Source organism: Macaca mulatta, chromosome 13 (genome assembly GCF_049350105.2).
Source record: "Macaca mulatta isolate MMU2019108-1 chromosome 13, T2T-MMU8v2.0, whole genome shotgun sequence".
In the NCBI taxonomy this organism is placed as follows: domain Eukaryota; kingdom Metazoa; phylum Chordata; class Mammalia; order Primates; family Cercopithecidae; genus Macaca; species Macaca mulatta.
The window spans coordinates 20,536,191-20,562,003 of NC_133418.1; the positions used below are offsets into that span (position 1 = coordinate 20,536,191).

Genomic DNA, 25,813 nt, shown 5'->3' on the forward strand with positions numbered 1-25,813 from the left:
GAACTTTATATTCTCTTAAATGTTCCAACAGTTTGTTAACTTAGATTTCAACCTAAAACCACAAGTCTAAAGTAACTATGCAATTACACACCAGAGTCTAGGTCCCAAATCTCTAATATATTATCTGCAGAAAATTCCCAATGTGCAGACTTCTTAACACTGAGACACTAACACCTAAACTTTCCTGAACTCATGCAAATACTTTTGAGACTGGCATGTGTGTGCCTACTGGGAAGGGCAGTTGCTATCCCAGTTGCCTGCAGAACTTGTTGGCAATTTCACTCACCTAAGGAATAATCTAAAAGTCTTAATCAGTAATTGTAGCTGGTTCAAGCAAATGGACTTACACAAAAAAGTATGTACATAAATGCAAGCCCAAGTTTCTCATTAAGTTTTTTTAAAAAGTCTTTATTTTGATGTTTTGTATCAATTCCACCTTTAATGCCTTCCAATACCTTTAAAATTATTTTTATTGTAATTAAATGTATACAGAAAGGTAATGTAATGATTTTTTTCCCTACTTTATTCCATTGTGCAAAAAAAAAAAAAAAAGTATTATTTTCTATGCATTCCATGATGTGTAAAAAGATTGGGAAGTAAAATATAAGAAGGTTCTACTGTGCCAGGATCTTGATCCACATTTCCTTATTTAATTCTCACAACAGAAGGCAAAAAGGTGAGTGAATTGCCCAGGACAAGTCTCTGACTCCTAACCAGCTGGCTCTCAAGAGACACTTGCCAAAGGAAGAAATGGCCTATGCCTACCATTCACACTGAGGTATGAATTTATTTCTACAGTATTATTTCTACTCTGCATCTGAAATGAAAGACAAGTGTTTCATGTAAGCTGCACCAGTAAGAGATGGCTACGAGGCTGGCTGGTTTTTGCCGTGCAAGTGGTTCGACCAGGGGTTGCAGAATCCTCTGGCCTCATTCAGAGCTGAAAACACAGACGCCGTGGGGCCAGGAGTCCACCTGCCTTGGTTGTTGTGACTGCACTTGGGCAGGAGGGGAGTCAAGAAATAAAAGCAGAAGAAGCCTGGCACATAGTAGAACCTTCTTATATTTTATTTACTTCCCAACCTTTTACATGACATGGCATGCATAGAATACAATACATTTTTTTTTTTTTTTTTTTTTTTTTTTGCTGAGAGTGTTTCCCCAAGGTGGAGGCTGTTTGGGGGAGCCTTGCTGATGTTACCATCTTCCCGAACGCATGGGAAATATTACCCATTTATCACACAAGCTGTCTGAGGACGCAGTAGCCTGTGAGGCCAGGGGAAGAGCCCTGGCTCCTCTGAACCTTCCCCTTGGTAACCTTCCACAGGCCATGGCGCTTCGGCAGGTCAGACCTAAGCCAGAATGCAGCCTCCTCAGTCACCCAGGCTGTGAGCTGTGGGCTGGTAGCCTGACCTGTCCGAGCCCAGGTGGGTGAGGAACCCTGCCCAGGGCCATAGTGGGGTGGAAGGACCAGATGTCACGTGCCTGGCACATCCTGAGTCCCACCTCATGTCCTTTCCCTCAACCTCCGTGTTCCCTCAGCTGAGCTGGGCCCAAACCTTCACCCCAGGGAAACGGGACCCAGTGACCAACTGGCCTGTGCTACCGCAGGCACCTTTGAAATGAGCCCATGGGAAGCAGTAAGAAAGCAGCAGGCTATGCTTGGGGAAGCGCCCGTCCTGTCCACCATCCCTCCACCTTTCGCCATCACTCCTTACCTGACCCACTCCAACACAGGTGGCCAGAGGCAGGAGGGCTCCCCAAAAGCTCCTACAGGTTTCCCCTGCAGCTTCCAGCCAATTCTCACACAGCGACAGCTGTTCTTCTGGCCTTTGCTTGGGGTCTGAGCCCGAGCACACGTATCCATATGTGCGAGTTCAGGCTGAGCTCCCACGGTGGGCAGCACCCTGTGTGTGTGCCTGTGCATGTGTGCACGCATATGTGTGAACTAGGCAGGCTGTAGTTTCCAAAACTAAATTTGGCTTTTTGTGATTTGTAAGTTATTTACATCAAAGAATTTTAAAGAAGCACAAAATGAAATTAATTAAGTTAGAGTTTTAGTGGATCATCTCTGAAAAAGAAAAACTTTTAGTCTGTGAAACTGGATTTCTAAAAAATTCCAGGATTCCCCACAGCTAAAGGCACAAGGCAGGGACAAATTCTGGCCAGGATCACATGCAGGGGGCATAGGCAGTAAGAGTGAGAAATGGGGTTCAGGGCTCAGTTCCCCAGCACCTTGCTCTTCCTCTTTCTAGCTCCCCTGGTTTGTCTTTTCCTGTGTCTGTGAGCCCCTCAAGGCCATTTCTCATTCATCCTAGCACCCAGTACCCAGGGTCCAGCCAGCCATGAGTAGGTGCCTAGCAATCTGACAAAGAGTATTTAAGACTGGGTCCTGATTCTGTCTTTTGCCCCTCCTTGGTTTCCCAAACTCTCCATTTTCTGCTCCTTCACATTTAAATGGACCCCCAAATAGGACCTCCCAGCTTCTTTGGAGGTGTGGGCTCCATGCAGGGATGACAGAGGCTGGGGTCTGGAACCTTCCCCCAGTGCCGCCGAGCTGGAGCCTGCTTAGAGTTCACAAGTCATCACAGAGAATCCTTGGATCCTTCAGAGATACCACCCCTGGGCCTACTGGGTTCTGAGATGGCAGCCCTAGGGCCAACCTCATCCAGAAGTCATCACTCCCTGGGGGACTGTGAGGGTGTCATCGAATATCTGCCACATCTGCTGACAAGTAGACATCCTAGTGGCTATGGAGAAAACGTCTGTGCAAGGGCTTTGATCCTCCGAGGCTCCATGAGAACACTGCTATTATAATAGTTACTGAGCCTAGTAAAAAGTGTAATGATGCCCATATGTGTCATGATGTGGACCCAAAAAGGCAATGTTTAGTTCTTAGCGAATTCAAAGTACACAGATTCTTGAGAAGGACACAGCTGCCAAAGAGACTCAGGTCACCTCCCTGCGGTGGCCACCCTCCCCAGTGGCCAGTGCAGGCACAAGGATCTGCCACTCCCTGTTTAAACCCCCACGCCCACCCAGAGCTCCCCATTCCCTGTGGGAAGTCACAGGAACACCCAATCCCTGTGAGCCGGACCTTGGCCCAGGCCCTGTCGCTGGTCACCAGCTACCTGGCTGCCGCTGTGCCGGTGCCTTTCCTCATGCTGTTCCCAGCGGACTCTCCCCACAGACTGCCCTTCATCCTCCAGAACTCCAGCAGGGTGATCCTAGACCAGAAGGGTCCATGCGCGTGACCTGAGATCATTCTAGTAACTTTTGGGAGGTCACACTTTCTAGGAGGTCCCTAGTAAGTCCCTCCCCTCCACTTCCAGCTGGGGCTGGCGACCCCTCACCCTAAGACATGAGGCCTCTAGGTCTGTCTCATTGCGCTCCCAGCCTTCCAGGTTCTGGTGAGCAGGAGACCCTGGCCCAGGGTCAGGCACCCAGCGATGCTCAGCACCCATGCGTGCAACAGAACTCAAATCTTCGAGCTTTGGCTGAAAGCAAACATCATGGCTGTCCCAGCAGGCACGTGCTCCCGGGGTTACACCCTTCCTGGAAGATCTCAGCTTCTCTCACATCTGTGTCTCCTGAATCCACACCAAAGGAGCCTCGTTCAGAAGGGACCCCAGGACAGGGCACAGACACCTGTAATCCCAGCACTTTGAGTGGCCGAGGCAGGAAGATGGTTGAGCCCAGGAGTTTGAGACTAGCCTGGGCCACATGGCCAAATCTGTCTCCACAAAAAAATACAAAAATGAGCAAGGTGGGTGGTGCACACCTGTAGTCCCAGCTACTTGGGAGGCTGAGGCGAGAGGATCGATTGAGCCTCACAGGCCAAGGCTGCGGTGAGCTGTGATCTAGCCACTGCACTCCAGCCTCTGCAACAGAGTGAGACCCTGTCTAAAATAAATAAATAAATGAAAAATAAAAGGAAGGGGCACTGGGTTTGACTCGGGCCTCACGACATGCCCTCTCACTGCACGAAAGTGGCCCAGGGGCACAGTCTGCCCCTCTCTAGGAGGTGGCAGTGACCTAGGAGGGCCTTGGAGGGTATCTTCGCATGTCCATCAGTACATGGAGAAGTAAACTGAGGCACAGAGAGAAGGGCATGTGTCCCAGATGGTGGGAGTCAATGCTCGCTGGGGCAGCCCCTCCTCGGACCCAGGGGCAGAATTTCAGCAGCAGGTGGGGCCAAATAATATGGTCCAGGGTACGAGAAACACCTGCCTAAATTCATCTTATAGGGCCCTGGAGAGGGAGGGTGGGAGCTGGGGCAGGTCAAGGTGCCCCTGGAAGCTTCTAGAGACCTGGATACACACCAGACAGCAGCGGCTGATGAAGGAAACAGTTCGGCTTTTAACAATGTGTGGACAGTCATGATTCTTCCCCTGTAGCCCTGAGACCCCAGCGTCCTTAGCCACAGTCCCTCAGCTGCCCCAGGAGCTGCTAGCATGAGCTGGTGTCCCGTTTTAGTGTAGGCGTGCCTTGAGACACTGCGGGTGCTCAGTGACCTGACTGAGCAAAAAGGGGCTTCAAGTGGAAGTCCCTCTTTCAGTCACCTCCGTGTCACTCCTGCGCCTGCATGGGGTGCCTTCCCGGTAAGATTCTGAGACCGTGCATGGGCCGGCCCCAGCTCCTGGCTCTGCCCACCTGATGTCACCCGAGAACGGCCCCTCCTAGCCTTCGCGCGGAGCCCAGGCGCCACCCAGTGGGGCATTCGGGTAACCGAACCCAGCTCTCAACCAGATCCCCGCGTCCAGCGGACTCCCCAGTTATTTTCTCTTAAAAAGGGCCTTAACTCTGCAGCGAGACATAGCTCCATGATCTTAATGTAAAAGCGGCGGGATTGTTTCCTCTCATGGTTGAGGGCATGTCGCCGGGTAGGTTCCTGCCAGGTGTGATGATGCAAATCAGTAATGATTCTTCATAGGCTTTCAAACCTATTTCAGGCGTACTTGCACATGTACCTCTCACCTGCACCTTGGCATAACCTTACCAGCTTGGTCAGCTGGAGCCATTGTAACAGAACACCAGATGACTTAAATAACGACATTTTATTTCTCACAGTTCTGGAGGCTAGAAGTCCAGGATCAAAGTGCCAGGTGATTCCATTCCTGGTGAGGGCTCTCTTCCTGGCTTGCAGGTGGCAGCCTTCTCACTGTGTCCTCACATGGCAGAGAGTGTGAGCTCTCTTCCTTTTCTTATAAGGACACTGGCCCTATTGAATGAGGGTCCCATCATTATAACCTCATTTAACCTTAATTATCTCCTAAAAACTCTGCCTCCAAATACAGTTACATTGGGGGTTAGGGCTTCAACCTGTGAATTTGGGAGCTGGCGGGGAGGACACAATTCAGTCCATAGCACTCACCTTGACGTAGCTACAACTTAACATGATGGCGCCTTGACATAACTACCTCTTACCATATCTAAACCTTGAAGTAAATGCACCTTGACGTTGCTACACCTTGTTGTAATTATACCTAACTGCACCTTGACTTAACCTAACCTTGGAATAACTCCTTGGCAAGATGGAATGAGCCACCTTGATGTAACTTACCTTGACATACGGTGTGGGAACCCCTATGCATCCCAATTTATGAACAAAAATTTGAGTCTTTCAGCAGTGGCATGACTTTTATGAGCTGGCAAGGCCAGAAAGAAGCAGAAGTGACCTCCTTCACGTTCTCCTTCCTGCTTCCCTGATCTCCAAATTTGGAGCCTGGGTCAGGTAGCTTGTGGGCGTTGACTCTAAGAGAATCATTCCCCCCCATGCTCCCTTCTTCCTAAAAGTGACAGTGTGTTTCTGAGATGTAAATCCCATTTCCTTCCTACTGCTGCTCTCAATGCTTTACTTCTGATACCAGAAGTGTGGGCATTTTCCCCACACCAATCACTTCTCCAATTCTTGGAACACCAATTGGGTGTCCTATAATTTAACTCAATTCTAATACCGTCTACCTGGAAGTAGTATCAGATCCCACCCATTATGGGGTAAGTCCCACAAAACCACCCCCATTTCAGCTGCCAACTGCTAGTCCAGGTTGGCACCTGTGCTTCTGACCAGCTATAAACTGGAGGTTTCCACAACCCCCTCCTCATACTTGATAGTTTGCTAGAATGGCTCAGAGAACTCAGGGGAACCGTTTAGTTATAAACGATAGAACTCAGGGATGCAAAGGCATAAGAATGATATAATGGACTCTGGGGAGTTGGGGGGCAGGATGGGAGGGGCGGAGGGATGAAAGACTACACAATGGGTACAGTGTACACTGCTCAGGTGGTGGGTGCACCAAAATCTCAGAAATCGCCGAAATCACCGCTATAGCACTTATCCCTGTGTCCAAGCACCATCTGTTCCCCCCAAACTATTGACATAATAATAATAAAAAGGATAAAACTCAGCGACAGCCAGTGGAAAAGAGGCACGGAACCAGGTATGGGGAAGGGGCATGGAGCTTACATGCCCTCTCCAGACACACCACCTTCCCATCACGTCCCCATCACTTCCACGTGTTCACCAACCCAGAAGCTCCCCCAACACCATCCTTTTGAAAGTGTTCATTATGTTGGCATTTTTCAATGGAGGCTTCATTTTGTAGGCATGATTGATTAAATCTTTGGCCACTGGTGATTAACTCCATCCCCAGCTTCTCTCCCAAACCAGAAGTCAGCAGTCAGTCAGGCTGAATATTTCAACCGTCTAATCACACGGTTGGTTTCCCTCACAACCAGTGCCTTCCTGAGGCCACTCAGGAGCCCCTATCCCCCTAGTCATCTCATTAGTTACAAAAAGTCATATATCACTTTGGAGATCCCAAGGGTTTTAGGAGCTCCATTTCTTATTATAAGTCACAATGTTGGTCTTCACCTAAGAAGCAAAGGCAGAGGAAGGAGGTGCCCTGAGCAGAGCTGCTCCAGCCAGCTCCGGCTTCCTTCACGGGGACTGAAGACTCCTGCTCCGTCTCACTCAAAGGCCACAATTGCTACTCCTGGCCCCCAAATCCACCTGCTTCTCCAGTGCAGCTCTGGCATTTTTAAAGCCATTGTTTTAGCAGTTCCCTCAGAAGAGGTCCTCATACACAGGTCCTCAGGGCTCTGGAGGCACTCAGTGCATTTTTATCAGCACTATGAAGAAAGAAAAGAACTTTTACCTGAGGTCTGAGGGTCCTTTTAAATTATCAGGTCCAGAGAGACAATAAAATGAGACAGTAATCAACCTTGAGCTACGAATTCAGCTCTTGAAACTGCTTGCTAATCACAAGGAGCTATAAATTAACCTAATAAAGCCACACCAGGCACTAAACCACGCAGTGCAGCCTCACAATGTAAAGCCAATCACAAATCAACGTTATTTCTTTTTTTTTTCTTTTCTTTTTTTTTTTTTTTTTTTTTTTTTTTGGCGATGGAGTTTCACTCTTTCACACAGCCTGGAGTGCAGTGGCATGATCTTGGTTCACTGCAACCTCTGCCTCCCTGGTTCAAATGATTCTCCTGCCTCGGCCTCCTGAGTAGCTAGGTAAAGGCACCCACCACCACACCTGGCTAATTTTTTTGTATTTTTAGTAGAGACAGGGTTTAGGCATGTTGGCCAGGCTGGTCTCAAACTCCTGACCTCAAGTGATCTGCCCGCCTCAGCCTCCCAAAGTGCTGGGATTACAGGTGTGAGCCGCCGCACCCGGTCTCAATGTTATTTCTATAAACCAATGAGAATTCCTGATGGATTTATATCAGCCCACTTGTTGTCCCCCCTTTTTGCCTTTAAAAAACTGATTGTAACAAAGACCCAGTGAAGCTCATTTCTAAGCTTCCAGGCAGCTGTCCTCACTTTGGCTCAAGTAAACTCTTTATATTTTATGCCTCAACCTCTTTCTTTTAAGTCAACACCTACTAGTGCTGAGTGCAGAGCCAGAGGTGGCCTGGAATCAAGCTGGGCCCTTCCTCAGCTGGCCAGGCTTCCCTATAGCCAGGGCAGCCTTGGCTGTGCATGGTGCATGGCCCTGTAGGGCCACCAAAGCTGGACCGGGTCCTGGCAGTGGCAGGCCAGTGTCTTCCTCTTTGCACAGGTGGGAAGCTAGAGTGAAAGGAACTAATCCACTACAGCGCAGGCCAAGGAGAAAAGAAAGAAGCAGAGAACACCCCTTTTCCCCTGAGATGTAGAAGGTGGGTTGGGGGTGAGGACTGGGAGGGCTTAAGAGCCAGCCATGTCATCCATCCCTGTAGCCTGGCTGTGGCTTTTGCAAGTCCCCATTCTTTTCAACAGTGTGAGCAGAGCACTCAGAGCTGAGGTTGGTGGGGACAGGGAGGGTGCTGGGCATAGGGAAGGGCAAAGATGATAAAAACATCCAAGAACCAAAACCCCTGCTCATGGAACCTCATAGTCTTGTGGGGGAGACCAGCACTGCATGAGCGGGTAACGCAGCGCAGCACAGCACGGCACAGCATGGCATGGCACGGCACGGCACAGCACGCACCCCAGGTGCAGAGGCACCCAAGGAGGCAATGATTAACTTCACAGAAGGGCCAGGGGTTTGAGAAAGACTTTGAGATAAAAAGATAACAAGAGTTTTTCATGTAGACAAGAAGAGGGCTTCCTGTTCCCAGGGAGAGGGAATAGGGAATGGAATGTCCACTGCATGCATGGATGCAGCAGCAGGGCTGAGCTGGCCACAGCTGCTGTGCTGACACTGGACCATCAGGGCTGGACGACGGGGGTAGCAGGAGCTGCAGCTGGACATAAGGCAAGGTCATACCTGTAATTAAGGCCTGGGAGGTCACTTTCATGAAGGTTTGAACTTTATTGTGAGGGCAGGGAAGGATTTGGGGCCAGAGATGGGCTGAATCTGACCATGGCTGAGAGACTGGCCCAAGTCCTTGGAGATGCTGCCTGACTCTGGAATGCAGGTTCTGCAGTACCCAGGGCCTGGGAGGTAGGAGGAAGAAGACCAATTCCAGGTCCATTCTGGACGTAGAGTCTCTGGATCAGGCCTGAGGGAGGACCAGGCTTTGGAGCGAAGTCCCTGGTGAACCTTCGGAGGGAGTGGAAGGTGTGAAAGCGCATTTCTACCGGGCTGCAGTGCGTTCGGCTGCATGTATCGTGAGCTCAGCCTAGTGGGGAACGGATTTTGTCATCTTGGACTTCTTACGAAGTTCAGGCAAAGAGGTGGCTGGTGTTGGTCGAACAGCTACCAGCATCTGGGCTTCTATTTTTGCCATCTCTTTGGCCATGAAGTCCTTATCCAAGGCAGGAAGAGGAGGTGGCAGTGTAGTGGATGTGGTGGCACCCTGCCCAGGTCACCTGTTCAAGCCAAGGCATTCCCTACAGGTGCTGGGGAGAGCAGCTGCTACAGATGCCTTCACCCCTGCCTGGGAACTACTGGCTGACATGACAGACGAAGTCTGAGCCCACTTGACTCAAGGCAGGGCAGCTGCAGGGCCATCCAGCTCCAGAGCTCCCTGCAGTATCAGCCACAGCCTCAGCTGCAACCTCGTTTCCAGCCAGCTTTTCCCCCTGCCCCATCCTGCCTCCCTCATCTGTCCCAGTTGCATCTCCCAAAAGCCCCCACAGTAAACCTGCATGCACAGGGCTCTCTGTCTCAGAGTCTGTCCCCGGAAAGTCAGTCTAAGACAGCCAGTTGTATCTGACCACCGTCTCAGAAAAGCAACCCCAGCCGTGGAGCAGACCTTGGCTTCTCTCTCAGTGGCCAGAATTGAGCCCTGGTTGCAAGGGAGGCCAGGCACAGTACAATCTCAGGAGTGTGCTAACAAAGGAGAAGGCAGGAACGAGTGTGAGGGGCACTGACTGTCACAGAAGTTTCAGACACTTAAAACCACACATTTAATTTATCAAATCCCAGAGAATGAGAAAGTGAGAAGACAGAATGCCCCGAGACAGTTAATGTTCCTGGGATGATGTTTTGCATGTTCTGATAAGCTGGGTCTGTCCTTTGAAAACTTCTTATGGCTATGGGCTGAGATGAGGAAGAAAAGGTGGAGAAATACAGAGGCTGGCATTTAAGAAGTCTTGATCTAAGTGTTGACTGCAATGTATTCTGGATGTGAAATCTGGGCTGTTTGCTCATCTGTCAGATGAGGACATGATGCCTCTGAGGAGTGGCTGTGACCCAGCAAGGGAGGCGATATTGTCATTGTACTGAGCAGGGCTGAGGATGGCCAGGCAGGAATGAGGCTGGGAGGAGAGGACTGGGGAGCAGGGTGGAGTTCCTCAGGGGCTGTGTCAGGAGAGGCAGGGCAGGGAGGAGACAAGCCAGAGATACTCCATCTGGCTAGAATCTCCCACAGGTGTGACCCAAGGCACAGAAACTGGGGTGGAATGAGGGTGGACTCTGGTCAGTGGGACGCAGTAAAGTGGGTTGTAACCAGTGAGCTGGATGTGTGGCCCTTCAGGGGATAGAGATCCTAGACGTGGACTCAGAAACCAGTGTGTTTCCTGGACCCTGCTGGCAAGTAAGTTACAACAGAAGAGGCATCTGCGTGGGGCCTTGACTCACCCCAGGTATTTTGCCACTAATTCCAACATTCCTTCTCTGAGAACACAAACATACATGGAGATAGAGGGGTTTATCTATCAATCCCATTTCACACCTATACACAGAGCCCTGGGCCACTGAATCAGTAAAATTTATGATGATTAACCTTCTGCACAGGGGTGGTCCAGCATCACCATGGAAACCTCACACCCTTCTCCCAGCCCAGGAAGTGATGGAGGGTGATGGGTAGCCACAGTGCCAGGAATCAGGCTTGGACAGAGGCACGTGCAACACTGGAGATGACTGATGGAGGGCAAGAGAGGCTGTGGAGCAAGGGAGCTCATCACCTGCTGGTGTCCCATGGAGGACCAGATCCACCTGAGTGAAACTAACAGCACATATTGGGATCTGAACTCTGCAGATTTTGGGGAGGAATTGGTAATCCTCCTTCACAATCCCTCCCTTTGAACAGGAGCTCGCCTTTTACTCTCAAGTCCAGCCTCTATTATTACTGAGATGTGCTTCCCTGCAGATTCCTTCTAGGGTGGGAAGTAGGGCCGTTAGTTTCTCTGCAGCCAACCCCAGAGATGAGGATGGTGTTTGTTTTCCAAATTTTAACACTTTATTGTGCTTTTCCGTATTTTAAAGATCATAGCCCAGTCATTGGCCAAAGCAGAGCCTCTGGCTATTTTGGACAAAGCTGCAAGTCAGAGCTGCTCGCTCAGTGTGGGGCATCTGGTGTGGCTAGTGGGACCCTGTGTCTCAAAGCACTGCACCCCCAGTGCCCAGCACGTGCTGGGGCCTCAGGAGATGGTTGTGGGATGTCCGGGTCTAAGTTTCCCCATAGCTAACCCTGAGACAGGACGGGTGCAGGATCCTGGGAAGCCCAGGGGAAAAGATGGGTGCAGAGCCTGGAAAGGAGAAAGCCTGTGAGGCTCACACCAGAGCCCACTCCTGCTGGGGCCCCTGAGGAGCCTGTGGAGAGCCTCGGGGTGTTCCTTCCAGAAGACAAGAGCCTGGGGAGACCCCTGCACTGAGAGGAGGGCTGCCCTTCAAACAGAAAGGCAGCAGCACTGCAACAGCGCCAGGTGGACTCTGGGGGCCCAGGATGAGCCTCTAGTGTCTGCACAGGGGATGGGAGGCCGGTGTTTGTTGAGACTTGGACAAGCCTTGCAGGGTGGCAGGAGACGATGGCCAACGTGCAGCAGAGAGCCATGCGGGGGCCAGCTCTCCTCCTACTGAGCCCTCTTCACCTCTCCCAGCCCCTACTGGTGCGCTCCCAGTTTTGCCTAAGCTGTGTGAGTTTGGTTTCTGGAACTTGCACCCAAACTGTCCTTACTGAAGAACAAATGACATTATAAACCCAAAGGCCTGGGGACAAATGTGACCTCCCTTTGCTCTTGCTCTAGAAGCAAGGCTGGGTGGCTGGGGAGCTGCGGTCCCAGCCTAGGAGAACTTAGGTTGTGAAATGCTCCTAGGGGTGCTTTCAGTGAAATTACTGACAGCACCTAGGACCTGATAGCCAGTTCCAGATGCCAACAAGATGAAGTCGACCAACTGCTCCTTTTTACCATACAAACAACTTTTATTTGCATGTGGCTACTTAGTAAATATTAAACAGTGATCATCCTAGACAGCTGCCAGGTAACAAAAAGAGAGACACATAGAGGCTTTTCAAGGTATCAGGTTGCAAAAAAAAAAAAAAGTATCAAAGTGATCAGAAAGTGAGCAGCAAGCAGTAGTGATGCCAGAATTTTCTTTGCCATGACTCCTGTAGTTCTGTCCCTGCCCCCGCAAACCCCAGGAGGGGAAACAGGTTGATACAAAACTGTAAGGTCTCAAACCAGTTAGGACAAGTCCCTTTCTCATAATAATTTATTTCATTCCCAATGACAGAAGGCATGTGCAGTTAAAGGGCTGTGCCCCACTCGTCTGGGTCAGCAGAAGAGTACAGCTTTCTTTGGAAAAATATTTACTTTAAAACCAAGCACCTTGATTTGATATTTCAGTGTGCACAACTTTGCCCATCTAGGTCCTGGTGAGCCCTGGCCCAACCTCGTGGGCACCACCATTCTGCCAGGCCTCAGAGGGCCACCGGGTGCTTAAGAGAATGCGAGGGGGGTGAGTGCAGGTGGAGGAGCACGCTCCCTGGGACACGAGTCCTTCACTCCTCGCTGAGATGATGCGGCAGCCTTTTCTTCCAATGTGGCTGCGGCAGAAGAATGCATGGATGTAATGTTTTTGCCTTCTTCCCTGGGGGTCTTTTCTGAGGAACCAGGCACCGTCTAGTTCTTAAGAGGTGGAGTCCTGGAATCCTGACCCAGGCGCCAGCAGCTGCACAGTTTCTGAGATGTCAGACTCATGGAGGAGCAGGCTATGCCCTTCCCTCCCCACTCCCCACCCCTCAATACCCAGGTCTAACTATATAATGATTTATTTTCCCCACAAATCTTCCTCAAAATTGGCTTCATGCAGATTTTCCTTGGATCCCAATGCTGGAGAGGAAAGGGGAAGGGAAGTGGGAGGCTGGTGGGCCGGGTGGCTTGATCCTGTCAGCCTCCCGGGGAACTCAGGACCACAGCTCCCTAGCGCAGGCTCAACAAGGCACCAGGAACAAGGTCTGTGCATCTGCATTAGATCTGAAGGCCTTGGCAGCACCTCTTCAATTTTAAGAGAATCAGACGGGGCGTGGTGGCTCAAGCCTGTAATCCCAGCCCTTTGGAGGCCGAGGTGGGTGAATCACGAGGTCAGGAGATTGAGACCATCCTGGCTAATACGGTGAAACCCCGTCTCTACTAAAAATACAATAAAATTAGCTGGGCGTGGTGGCGGGCGCCTCTAGTCCCAGCTACTCGGGAGGCTGAGGCCAGAGAATGGCGTGAACCCGGGAGGCGGGGCTTGCAGTGAGTGGAGATCACGCCACTGCACTCCAGCCTGGGTGACAGAGCGAGACTCCGTCTAAAAAAAAAAAGAGAGAGAGAATCATCAGAATCAGACTGAGTATTCCCCTGGACCTACTCTACGGAAACCCACAGCTGAGGCAAAATCCCCAAACAGACTTGACATTAGTGGAACTGGGATTCTCCATCAGTGGAGTGAGGGCTTTGATGTGAGTTGTCTAGAAGAGCAAGTTCATGGTCAGATAATTCCAAGAGACAGTTGTTTTCCCAGGAGAAAGAAAAGCGTCGTCCTATTCAGCAGAGTGAATTTAAATGTCCAAACAAAGTGTGGTGTCATCGCTCAGTCTGCAAGGATGCTCTGTTAATCCTGTGGATGTTTTTTGGTGGATCTTCTGTTTATCATCCAGATGGCAAATGTTGGAAGCTGCTTTTGGGGACCAATAATTGGGGCCCAAGGAGCATTTCCCCCTTGGCCTGGCACCTGTGCATCAATGGTAATAGATGCTGAAGGCATGGAGGATGTAGAGCAGCGTGGTGATGAAGGCGAAGAACTGGATGGAGGTGGAGAGCGACTGTTAGAGACAGCAGCGAAAGCTCTTGCCCACCCGCCAGGGACCCTCAGCCCCACTGCCCAGGAGGCCACCCATGACCCTGCCTCCTCATGACGCTGCCTCCTCGCCTCCTGCCTGGCCTGAGGGCAGCAACCCCTGGCCAATGACTCCCTCTCCTGGAAACTCTCCATCATGGCATCCCTGGGGCCATCCTGGTGTCCTGCCCTGACTGCAGTCTCTGTCTCACCTGCACCTGGCTGTGAAGCAGGTTCACCTCCACTCTAGCCCTGGGCCCATATCCCACACTGACCTCCTGCCCGAGGCCCACTCTCCTCTACCCACCTCCAGCAAACCTGTGTTCTGAGCACTCCTACAGCTCCCCTCGCTGGTCCAGAACTCTGCTCTGAGTGGCTGCTTATCAGCTCCTTGTGACTGTTCAGACCTCCTCCCGCATTTCCTGGCTCACACTGAGCCCCTGACATTTCCTCACAAGCCTCACAAGCCCAGTGGGCCCCAGGGTCCTCCTCTCGCCCCACTTCCTGAGCCTGACGCCTGTGACCCCTGACTCCTCCTGCCTCCCTTGCCAGCCATGTGCAAAGCCACCCCAAAGGCTACTGATTTCCCTGCCTAGCTCATGGGACATGCATTTCTCCCTTGTCTCAGCCACCAGCATCCCTCAGCAGGACTCCTCATAGCCTCACTTGTCCTTTTCTGCCTGCCCTGACCCTTGAATCTGCTGCACCATTCAGGCAGGGCAGGCAGAAGTGGACAAGTGAGGACACTTCTCACTCATGGGGAGAACACGACCGTGTTGCCCCACATTGAAGCTGTGTGATGGCTCTGCTCTTTTCTCAGGGTAGGGCCTGTCACCTTCACCTTTCGGGCCCTTCCAAACATCCCAGCCCCACTCTGCCCCACTGTCCACTCACACGCTCCTCATTCAGTCAGTCAGTCAACAAATATCTTTTAAGCACCTGCTTTCCTTCAAGAACAACTGTGGGTATAACAGTGAAGAAAATATTCAAACACTCCTGCCCTTAGGGAGCTTACATTTGAGAGATAAGAAGCAGACAGCAGCAAGACAGACGAGTAACACATACATGGGTTAGATGGAGGTAAACGCCACCCACTGTGGGGTGCACTGTGACCCTCTGGGGTGGCCACTAGATATTTCAGCTGCCTTCCAGCCTGTCTGCCTCCCTTCCCTCCTCATCAGGGGAGTTTAACTTCCTAAACCTGCAAGTCCAGCAATGGCCCCTGCAGCCCTCCATGGCCCAGCCTGTCCGCAGCATGGCACCCTGCTATTCACCCATGGTCAGCTGTCCCAGCCACACCACCCTCCTGGCTGCCCTTGAGCATACAGAGGGACCTTGGCAGGGGTAACTGCCTGCTGGGATCTTAGCAGGGGTAACTGCCTGGTGGCCCCTGCCTCCTTCTGTCCTCTTGACAGGGACTTCCTTGATGCCCCCTCCCCTGAGACCTTGGCATTCCGCTTTCCCCTTCCCTGCTTCTTCTTCTCCCAATAGTTCAGCCATGCCGAGGGATGTGGGCTCCATTCCAAAGACAGTGGGTGCCACTGAAGGATTTTCAGTAGGAGAGAGACACCTGTTCCAATTTGTGTTTTGGAAAAAAAAAAAATTCTGCAGACAGTGTTGGGGGTCTAAGAGAGAGGAAAGCTGGAGTGGGAACGATAGAAGGTAAAAGAGGACCCCTGAATGTGGGTGCACAGGTTTACAGGGACACACATCCCTCTCCCCTGCTCGCGTGGCTCCTTCACTTGAGGGCTCAGGGTCTATGCAGCACAAGGCAGAGTTAGACCTCCTGCACTAAACATCTTCTAGCCAAGACTGCTATCCGTGGCCAGCCCACTCACCGAGGCTGCCGTGTTAATGTAGTAAATTCTCGGGTCCATGATCTCAGAAACAATCGTGGCATGTGCTTGTAGGACGGCAGCACTCATGTACAGGATGCCAGTGGTCCCGTGGTACAGGCTGTCCTGGAAATGCAGAGCAGAGCCACGCATGGCCATGTCAATCAGGTGAGCATTTTCCTCTCTGACTACATAGCTGTAAAGAATGAGCAAACGAGGCAGGCCAGCTCCCCCAGACTCCTGCTTTTTTTTTTTTTTTTTTTTTTTTTGCAGTGTGATTTGGTTTGGCTCTGTGTCCCCACCCAAATCTTGTCTCGAATTGTAATCCCCACGTGTTGAGGGAGGGACCTGCTGGGAGATGACTGGATCATGGGAGCAGTTTCCCCATGCTGTTCTCATGATAGTGAGGGAGTTCTCATAAGATCTGATGGTGTAAAAGTGTGACACTTTCCCTCTCCTACTCTCTACTGCTGCCATGTAAGGCATGCCTTGCTTCCTCTTCGCCTTCCACCATGATTGTAAGTTTTGTAAGATCTCCCTAGCCATGCAGAACTGTGAGCCAATTAAACCTCTTTTCCTTACAAATTACCCAGTCTCAGGTAGTTCTTTATAGCAGTGTGAGAATGGACTCATACAGAAAATTGGTACTGGGAGTCAGGCACTGCTATAAAGATACCTGAAAATGTGGAAGCAACTTTGGAACTGGATAATGGACAGAGGTTGCAACAGTTAGGAGTACTCAGAAGAAGACAGGAAGATGTGTGAAAGTTTGGGACTTCCTAGGGACTTGTTGAATGATTTTGACCAAAATGCTGATAGTGATACAGACAATGAAATCCAGGCTGAGGTGGTCTCAGATGGAGATGAGGAACTTATTGGGAACTAGAATAAAAGTCACTCTTGCTATACTTTAGCAAAGAGACTAGTGGCATTTTACCCCGTCCTAGAGATCTGTGGCACTTTGAACTTAAAAGAGATGATTTGGGGTATCTGGCAGAAGAAATTTCTAAGCAGTAAAGCATTCAAGATGTGACCTGACTTTTCCTGAAAATGTACAATCATATGCATTCACAAAGAGATGGTCCAAAACTGGAACTTAAGTTTAAAAAGGAAGCAGGACATAAAAGTTTGGAAAATTTGCAGCCTGACCATATGGTAGAAAAGAAAAACATATTTTCTGGGGAAAATTTCAAGCTGTCAGCTGCAGAAATTTTCATAAATAATGAGGGGCCCCAAGACAATGGGGAAAATATCTCCAGGGCATTTCAGAGATTTTCACAGCAGCCCCTCCCATCACAGGCTCAGAGACCTAGGAGGGAAAAATGGTTTTGTGGGCCAGGCTCAGGGCCCTGTTGCTCTGTGCAGTCCTGGAACACAACACCCTGCAACCCAGCTGCCCCAGCTCCAGCAGTGGGAGCCAAGTTACAGCTCGGGCCATTGTTTCAGAGGGATAAGCCCAAAGCCTTGGCAGCTTACACATGGTGTTGGGCCTACAGGCATGCAGAAGGCAAGAATTGAGGTTTAGGAATCTCTGCCATGATTTCAGAGGATGTATGGAAATGCATGGATGTCCAGGCAGAATCTGCTGCAGGGGTGGAGCCCTTATGAAGAACCTCTACTAGGGCAGTGCAGAAGGGAAATGTGGGGTCGGAGCCCCTACACAGAGTCCCCACTGCGGCACTGGCTAGTAGAGCTGTGAGAAGAGGGTCATCATCCTTCAGACCCCAGAATGGTAGGTCCACTGACAGTTTGCATCAGGCACCTTGAAAAGCCACAGACACTCAATGCCAGTTTGTGAAAGCAACTGCAGGGGCTGTACTGTGAAGAGCCACAGGGATGGAACTGCCCAAGGCCTTGGGTGCCCACTCTTTGCAACAGTGTGACTTGAAAGTGAGACATGAAGTCAAAGGAGATTTTGGAGTGTTGGCATTTAATGGCTGCCCTGCTGGGTTTAGGATTTGCATAGGTCCTGTAGCCCCTTTGTTTTGACCAATTTCTCTCATTTGTAATGGGAGCATTTATGCAATGCTTGTACCCTTATTGTGTCTTGGAAGTAACTAACTTGCTTTTTGATTTTACGGGCTCATAGGCAGACAAGACTTCCCTTGTCTTAGATGAGACTTTGGACTTAGACTTTTGGGTTAATGCTGGAATAAGTTGAAACTTTGGGGGACTTTGGGAAGGCATGATTGTATTTTTAAATGTGAGAAGGACATGAGATTTGGGAGAGGCAGGGGTATAATGATATGGTTTGGCTCTTTGTCCCCACCCAAATCTCATCTCCAATTGTAATCCACATGTATCAAGGGAGGGACCTGGTGGGAGGCAATTGGATCATGGGGGCAGTTTCCCCTGTGCTGTTCTCATGATACTGAATGAGTTCTCGTGGAGTCTGATGGTTTAAAAGTATGGCACCTCTCCCTCCCCTCTCTCTCCTGCTGCCATGCAAGGCATGCCTTGCTTACCCTTCACCTTCCACTATGATTGGAAGTTTCCTGAGACCTCCCTAACCATTAGGAACTATGAGTCAATTAAACCTCTTTTCTTTATAATTTACCCAGTCTCAAGTAGTTGTTTATAGCAATGTGAGAATAGACTAATACACAGTGTTTTAAATGTAATATCTATGTCATAAGCAATGGCAGATTAATAAAGATCAGTATATTTCAGTTACCCAAGTAACAGTTACCCAAGTAAGATCTACAGTAAGAATGAATTGTCTATCTGTGAAATTGTGAAGAAGAAAAAAGAAGTGCATGCATAGCATAATTGGGGTTCAGTACTATCTGAGGATTCAGGCTTCCCTTAGGGGTCTTGGGACTTGTCCTCCAGAGATAGGGGGACCACTGTATACTGTCTTAGGTATGCTGAGGAATTGTTTACTTTGTATACATGTGATAATGTGAGAAAGTTGGCGGGTTTTCTGGGAAACATACTGAAGTGTGTTGAATAGAATGGCATGATGTTTGGGGTTTGCTTTAAAATTCCTTAGTGGGGAAAAAGGCTAGATGAAACAAATGTGGTAAGGTCTTGATAATGCTGCAATATGGGTTATGGCTACATGAGGGCCTATAATACAATATTCTGCACTTTTAAATATGTCTTCAATTGTTCGGTATGAAACACTTTTAAATGGTTTTTTGAGATTATGCGATAACATAAAAATAGTGACGTAATATTAAATGAAAGCATCTACATCCAAAATTATTTGTAGAGTATAATTTATATAAATATGTGTGTATATATATGTGTGTGTGTGTGTGTGTATACTTTACATATAATTCATGTGGGATATGGAAGAAATAACCTGTCACAGGGATTGTGATAGAGCCTTGAGATGGGACTGATTTTTTCCTACTAGCATTTTCTTCAGCGTTGCTCCAAGGATTTTACCAGGAAGAAAATTTAAGGGAAACACATCAGAATATGCTTGATCACAGGGCATTGTGTGTTCTCCTAACAGGGAAGGCAGTGAAGGGGAATACAAGGAATGATTTACTCTTGCAGAGAAATGTCTTCATTTTGGCCTGGTAGTAACATACTAAGATAAAATGTCTTGGCTCCATAGAAGCCTAGCCCAAGATACCTCCCTGCCCAGAAAGGCCAATTGTCCTCACCCAACCCAGGACGTCCACCCAGGAGGAGCCATGCTGCTGGTTCTTACCAGAACTCTCCAGGATTCAAATATTTTGTAAAATCCAAACAAGTAAGACAACAGGAACATCAAGGAGATGAGAAACGAGGTGATTGAGACATACATCACCCATCCTTGCAGCAATGGGAATACTACGTGGGTGGCGGCTACCAGGGTCCAGACCAGGAACCCAAATATCTGGAAGATAAAAGCATAAAAGAAGGGGCTTCATTAGCTAGTATGGAGCATGTTTCTCTTTGCAGGGCATCTCTTTTCTGTGTCTAGCTACAAGTTCAGGTGAAATTAGGAGGGAACCAAGAGGGAAATGGAGAAGGAAGCCTGGCCCCTCTGAGTCACGGTAAAGTCAGGTCTGATTGTTAGAAAATTCAAGGGGTTAATGCAGAGGTCACAAACAGAGGGACTCAGCCAAGTCTGGCCTGTGAATGTGTCTTTTGGCTCAAGCAGTACTGGCATACACACTTTTAAACAATTCTGAATAAGTTCCCAATGTTTAAAACAGGATATTTCACATGGAAAATCCAGATTTGGGACATTTCTTTAGAAATCTGTGGTTCTGGCCACAGGGTACCCATTTCTCAGGCCAGAGTAGGCTGAAATGAGTTGTGACTGTCTCTTTAAAAGGACCTGGAGTCCTCAGTGGACCACATCCCCTCACCCAATTAACCTCACACCATGCTGTGGGACATTCCCTGTTGCTCACTGACACTGTGGAATTACTAATGAGATAGAGCTTATTTTTGTGTATTTGTTAGCCACTAATATTTCTTCCTCTGTAAAGTTTTTTATTTTTTTAATCAGTTAAATATTTTAAAATAGATTTTTCTTTTTCTTATTGATTCATAGGAATTCTTGCTAATGGTGTGGATTTCATGGACTGTCATAAACATTGCAAATATATTCTGCTAGCATTCACATACTTTATGGTTTCCTTTGATTAACTAAGCCCGTAATTTTAAGGCAGTTGAATATGTCAGTCTTTTCCTTTATTGACTATGTTTTTATCAAGTTTAAGAAATTCTTCTCTATTTTGAGTCATGAAGATATTCTTGCATCCAAGATTTTCCTCCTGAGATAATTTTCCTTCTTCCTGGAGTGCACCCTTTAGTAATCTCTTTAGTGAAGGTCAGTGGGTAGTAGTCAGTTTGATTTATTAGAAAACGTCCTTAAATTTCCCCTGACAATTATTTTCTCTCCGCACTTCCGAGATGTATTTCCGCCATGTTGTATATTTCCCGTATGCTTCTGTTGTGTTTTGGCTTCCACGGTTGCTGCTGAAAGGTCAGCTGTCAGTTGAACTCTTGCTTTGTAGGAATCTGTCTTCCTTATTCGGCTGTATTTAGTCTTCACTCTGTCTTTAGCATTCTGCAGTTTGTGAAACAGTGATACCATGTGTTGAGAGGTGGATATCTTTTTATTACTCCTGCTTAGTGTTCATTCTACATTTAATATCTGAAAATTCCATTCACTTGGCCTTAACAGCTTGATTCTGCAGTTTATGGCTTCCATTAACTTCTATTCTTGTTCACTTGTTTCCTCTCATGTTTAGTGAATTTTGACTGGGAGCTCATGTCTGTGGAGGTAGCTCAGTTCTGAAAGATGTATCAGAAACTTTCTAGACCAAACAACTTCACTCACTTTTTTTTCTTGAGGGAGTCTCTCTCTGTCACTCAGGCTGGAGTGCAGAGGTGCAATCATGGCTCACTGCAGCCTCCAACTCCTGAGATCAAATGATCCTCCTACCTCAGCCTCCTAAGTAGCTAGGACTACAGGTACATACTACCACACCTGGCCAATTTTTATTTTAATTTTTGTAGAGACAGGGGCTTGCTTTGTTGCCCAGGCTGGTCATAAACCCCTGGCCTCAAGCAATCCTCTTGCCTTGGCCTCCCAAAGTGCTGAGATTACAGGCATGAGCCACTGTGCCCTGTCTTCAAGCCCTTGTCTATAGCTCAGCCAAAAGATATACAACTTGAGTTCTGCTTTCCAAACTATATCCCTAGCTTTCTGGGACCAGCAATTCTTATATTACAACTGGCCAATACATAGACATAGATATGTCACCCTTTACTTTCTGAGGCTTCCCCTTGCTGTTGTCAGCTGTTGTCTTTGAATTTATGGAGCATTCTTGGGCTCTTAAGGAGAAAAGGGGAAAAGGAGATGAGAAGCTAGAACTGAAGCTAGAATTTGCCTCTTAAAGCACCAGTTCTGGGAGCAAATTCCCCCTTAACAATCAAAATCCAAGTGAATTTTGGAAGTCCTAGGCTGGTCTGAGATTGCCGGAGAATGAGTCAAGGCCTGCTTGTCCTAGGGAGGGGGCGGGAGGGATGGGAGCCGCTGTCCTCTGGCTCCCGCTCAACTGTGCTGTTGCGTGTCAATCCCAGTGATAAGGGCTGCTGATGCTTCAGAAAGGTACCAGGGCTCAGTTTTAAGGCACTTGCCAAGAAGCTATGAGAAGTGCATTAAAATGCTGGCACATGAACAATGCTGGTTATTAGTGATTCACCAGGTACTTTACAGTTTTTTAAATGCATTCACTCAGACTGCCTCATTTAGTCCACACAGCAATTCTAACTCCCTTGGAAAGACCAGAGAACTACCATTTGATACCTTCCACTGCTTACTGCCAGCTCGTCTGTGCCAGGCATGGGGACAGCAAGGGAACCTCAGCCGCATCTTGCCAGTCAGTGCCTGCAGACGGGTCCTGGTCCCCCTCTTGCCATCAGAAGCTTCCTTGGCCAGACACAGTCATGCATGTTACTTACATTCTCATGTTTAATCTTTGCCACAGTCCATGAGGTAATACTGTACCAGAGGGGACTGGGGCCTGAGGTCACACAGGCAGTGCGTGGTGGGACTAGGACATGGTGTAGGACACTTGTGGTTCTTGCCCCAAAAACCAGATTTCAAGGCCAAAGGCAGGGCCAGGTGGAGGCTCCTAGAATGTGCCAGAGGGTGGCCTGCTAGAGCCTCAGCCAAGTTCTGCCTGGGGCATTAAGGGCCTTGATGGGGATATCATACCTGCAGTCTCAGGGAGCCCATCAGCGGCCTCCTCTCTCTGGGTTCCAGCTACGGCTTAGGGATCCCTGTCCTGCCTTTCACAACAGGCCAGGGGCCTCTGAGCATTTGGGAATCTACTCAAATGTCACGGGAACCTTCCTGCAATGGCTTCAGTGTTGCAGAATCAATGTTCTGCAGAAGAAAGTCACTCACTTTCTTATTTCCACACCCCTCTACCTCCTGAACAGTAGGAGGGGCCAGAGCCAAGGGCTGCAGGTGGATTTAAACCCAGTGGAGTTCATGATCTCATTTCTGTCTTAAGTAGTGTAGCTTGGATTCCTTATAGTTGTGAAAACTTTGAGTGTTTGTTTTTACTTCTTCTTAAAGCTCACATTTGGCTTTCCAAATTTCCTGGTGGCCTAAACTGCTTTCCCATTTTAATGCTTATTTTTGTATTTCCTCAGAGCAGGAGATATTTTTTTTTCAATGGTTGGGGCTGGCCCTCAACGTGGAGAAATATTTGATTACAGCGAGCCATTTAGAGCAAGTAGATTTCAAGCACAACTTTGGCAGATCCTTTTCTTATAAGCAAACACACACAGTCATATATAAATTTTCCAAAAGGCTGAACTGAAACTTGGAAGGATGTCTTAAGGAAAGATGGAGCTTAACAATAGGTTTTTAAAACCTGTTCTTCTCTAGAACATGAAGAGCTCCTTCATTTTTCAGAAAGTTTGTTAAGAACTAGAATATGAGAACTGGGGTAACAACACCTAGACTGGAGTCCAGGAAGAAAGGGCTGATGCCAGGTTTGGAGAGGGAGGTTGAGCCTGGATGTTACCACACCAGATAGTGAGAAAACTTCCAGAGCCTCCTCAGGTCCGGCCAAAAGGAATCAGCAGGCTCCTGCTGGTCAAACTTGGGTCCCTCCTGGGACCGCTTGGGCTTCTTACAGCTACAATGGATTGGAATGCATCAACTAAGGTAAAAATCCATGAATTCAAAATGATACTTAAAATAAAAACTTCTTTGGTCACTTTTGGAGGATGCTTATTATTTTGAAAACTGCTTTAAAAGAAAAAGAAGCTGGCAAAAAATGTGTTGTGGGGGCAAAGAGCTTCTCAAATACACACATACCGGAACACTACACTCCAGGTGGCACTCTTAAGTCCTACTACTCCTAGAACCCTTTGGGGACTTCAAGAAAGCCCCAGGGTCTGGGTCCTGCCCCAGAGAGTCTGCTTGAACAGGCAAGGGAGGCTGCGTTGTTGAGAGTTCCCCAGGCAGGGTGGCCAGGGCTGAGAAAGCCTGAGGCCAGCTCTCTGCTTCTACTCTCACCTCCAGTCCATGCACCGTGCAGTACCTTTCCTCCTGGGTTTGAGTCCCAGCTTTGCCTGGTGGGCAGGCCATTTAGCTTATCTGTGCCTCTGTGTCCCTGTCCATCAAATAGAGGAGGTGGGGGGTCTCACTGGCCCCTCTATCATCCGGCCCTTGTGATGGTTTGGTGGGTCTGTCTGGCACATGGTGAATGTCGGCTGTAGTAGCCATAACCATTTGGAATGGCACAGAGGGCAGGAAGGGACGTCGTTCCATGAGAAAGATACAGAGGAGGGAATGTCCAAGAGAGGCCTCTCTAAAGGATGGGAAATTCACTTTTGGAAAGGAGGGATGAGAGATCAGCTGGGTGGGTGAGATAACATTTAGAGGGCACAGACCCTTCTTATGAGTTGATTATAGCTTTGGTCACCAAGAAAAATGTACCTACACACACACACACACACACACACACACAATTTTTGCCTACAAATCTGGGAACTCATAGACCCCCAATGTCCGCCTGCAACTTCCCAGTTGAAGTCCATTGCCACCTCCAGGTTAAATAACTTTGCCATCAACGACTCTATTATTTTGGCAATATTGATCAAAACATTAAATGCACATACTGTTCAACTCAATAATTTCACTTGATGGAATTTGTCCTACAAATGATGCACATGAGCAAAACGACAAAGATAAAAGTTGTTTATTGCAGCCTGTTGATTACAGGAAAGCTAGGAAATGACCCCTTTATTCAGAGGGAACCAGTTAAATCAATTATGTCTACAAAGTGAAACACTCAGCAATCTTCAAAAAAAAAATAAAATAAAAGAGAAAATTCTATATCCCAAAATGGAACAAGCTCCAAGAATTTGTAAAGGCACAGACCAGTGTACCCAGTGTGCTATGATTTGTGCAGAAAAAGAAGAAAATGCGTGCATGAGTGTGTGAGTGTCTGTGTATATGTGCATTTGTTGCGGGTGAACAGAATATTCCCAGAATGAGACCCAATCAGCCAGTCAGTGCCTTGGTCTCGGGGGAGCAGAACCTCTTGGCTTGCAGACAGTTTTGAATGTAGGACCATGTTCACATTTAAAATAACCCAAAACAAAAAATAAGTAAATTTAAAAAGAAAAGAAAGCTGCGTGGGCACTGGATGCTCACTGGAGAATTCTGACTGGGAAGAGATAAGGAGGACGGCCTTTGGGGAGAGTGGATCTGCTCACCCACACAGAGCAGCTGGAAGCCCCTCATGGGCAGGAGAGGGGCTGCTGCAGGGGCCGGGATCACACACAGAGGCTCTGAGACAGAGGCTGCCTGAGTAATGACGCCCTGGGAATGGTGAAGGATATGTCAAAAAGATGTATGGTCTCTGGTCTGTGTGGCCAGGGCTCTGGGCTGTGGCTGGGAGGTGTGGGTTTGGGGTGGGGCAGACAAGGAGCTGAGAAGCAGGGAGGCGTGCCAGGGGTGGGTACCTGGTGGCAGGTTTTTCTGCATAGCTGGGCGTTGCTTCAGCATGGCAGGTTTCATGTACTGCCAACCCCAAATTCCTTTTCTTACTGCGTCTCTTCTTTTTTTTTTTTTTTTTTTTTTTGCTGGGTCATGATGAAAAATGTTTATTTTAGTGCAGATTGCTATCAAAAGTTTTACAGCTTTTTGCAGGAACGGGTTGTGTTAGTCCAGCTTTCGTGACAGCTTTGCCTCTCCTTTTCTTCCCTGGTACTCAGGTGATCACAGGCTTCATAAAGCCTCAAAAACTTCAGGCTGAGAGGAGGAGGCCCCAGTCAAGATGGGTGTGGCTCATGTCATCAGCAGAGAAGTGAGCCGGGATCTCCTGATCCTACCACGGGCCAGGCAGGCATGGGCTCTGTAAAGGACACACATGGGCGTTGCCCACAGTGGGAACCTGGATACCCCGAAGGCTCCCTCTGCCACTGTGATGTTTCAGGATGAAGGAAACGATTGCCCCTCGCATTCAGGTGTGCAGAGTACATGCTGTTTAAGTCCAGGCTCTCTTGTTACTATATGCC

The 25,813-nt window shown here is 48.7% G+C and overlaps 1 protein-coding gene across 1 annotated transcript in view; it reads right to left on the bottom strand.

Annotated features, from left to right (window-relative positions):
* Positions 1-12,057: 12,057 nt before the first annotated feature.
* MALL (mal, T cell differentiation protein like) overlaps positions 12,058-25,813 on the bottom strand; it is a 34,742-nt gene continuing 20,986 nt past the window's right edge. Inside the window, exons 3-5 of the mRNA XM_001085442.5 lie at positions 19,479-19,646; positions 15,818-15,940; positions 12,058-13,944 (exon numbers count right to left, since the gene is read on the bottom strand). Coding sequence (XP_001085442.2) covers positions 13,882-13,944; positions 15,818-15,940; positions 19,479-19,646 — 354 coding nt within the window. The 3' untranslated portion in view covers positions 12,058-13,881. The remainder of the gene's footprint in view (positions 13,945-15,817; positions 15,941-19,478; positions 19,647-25,813) is intronic.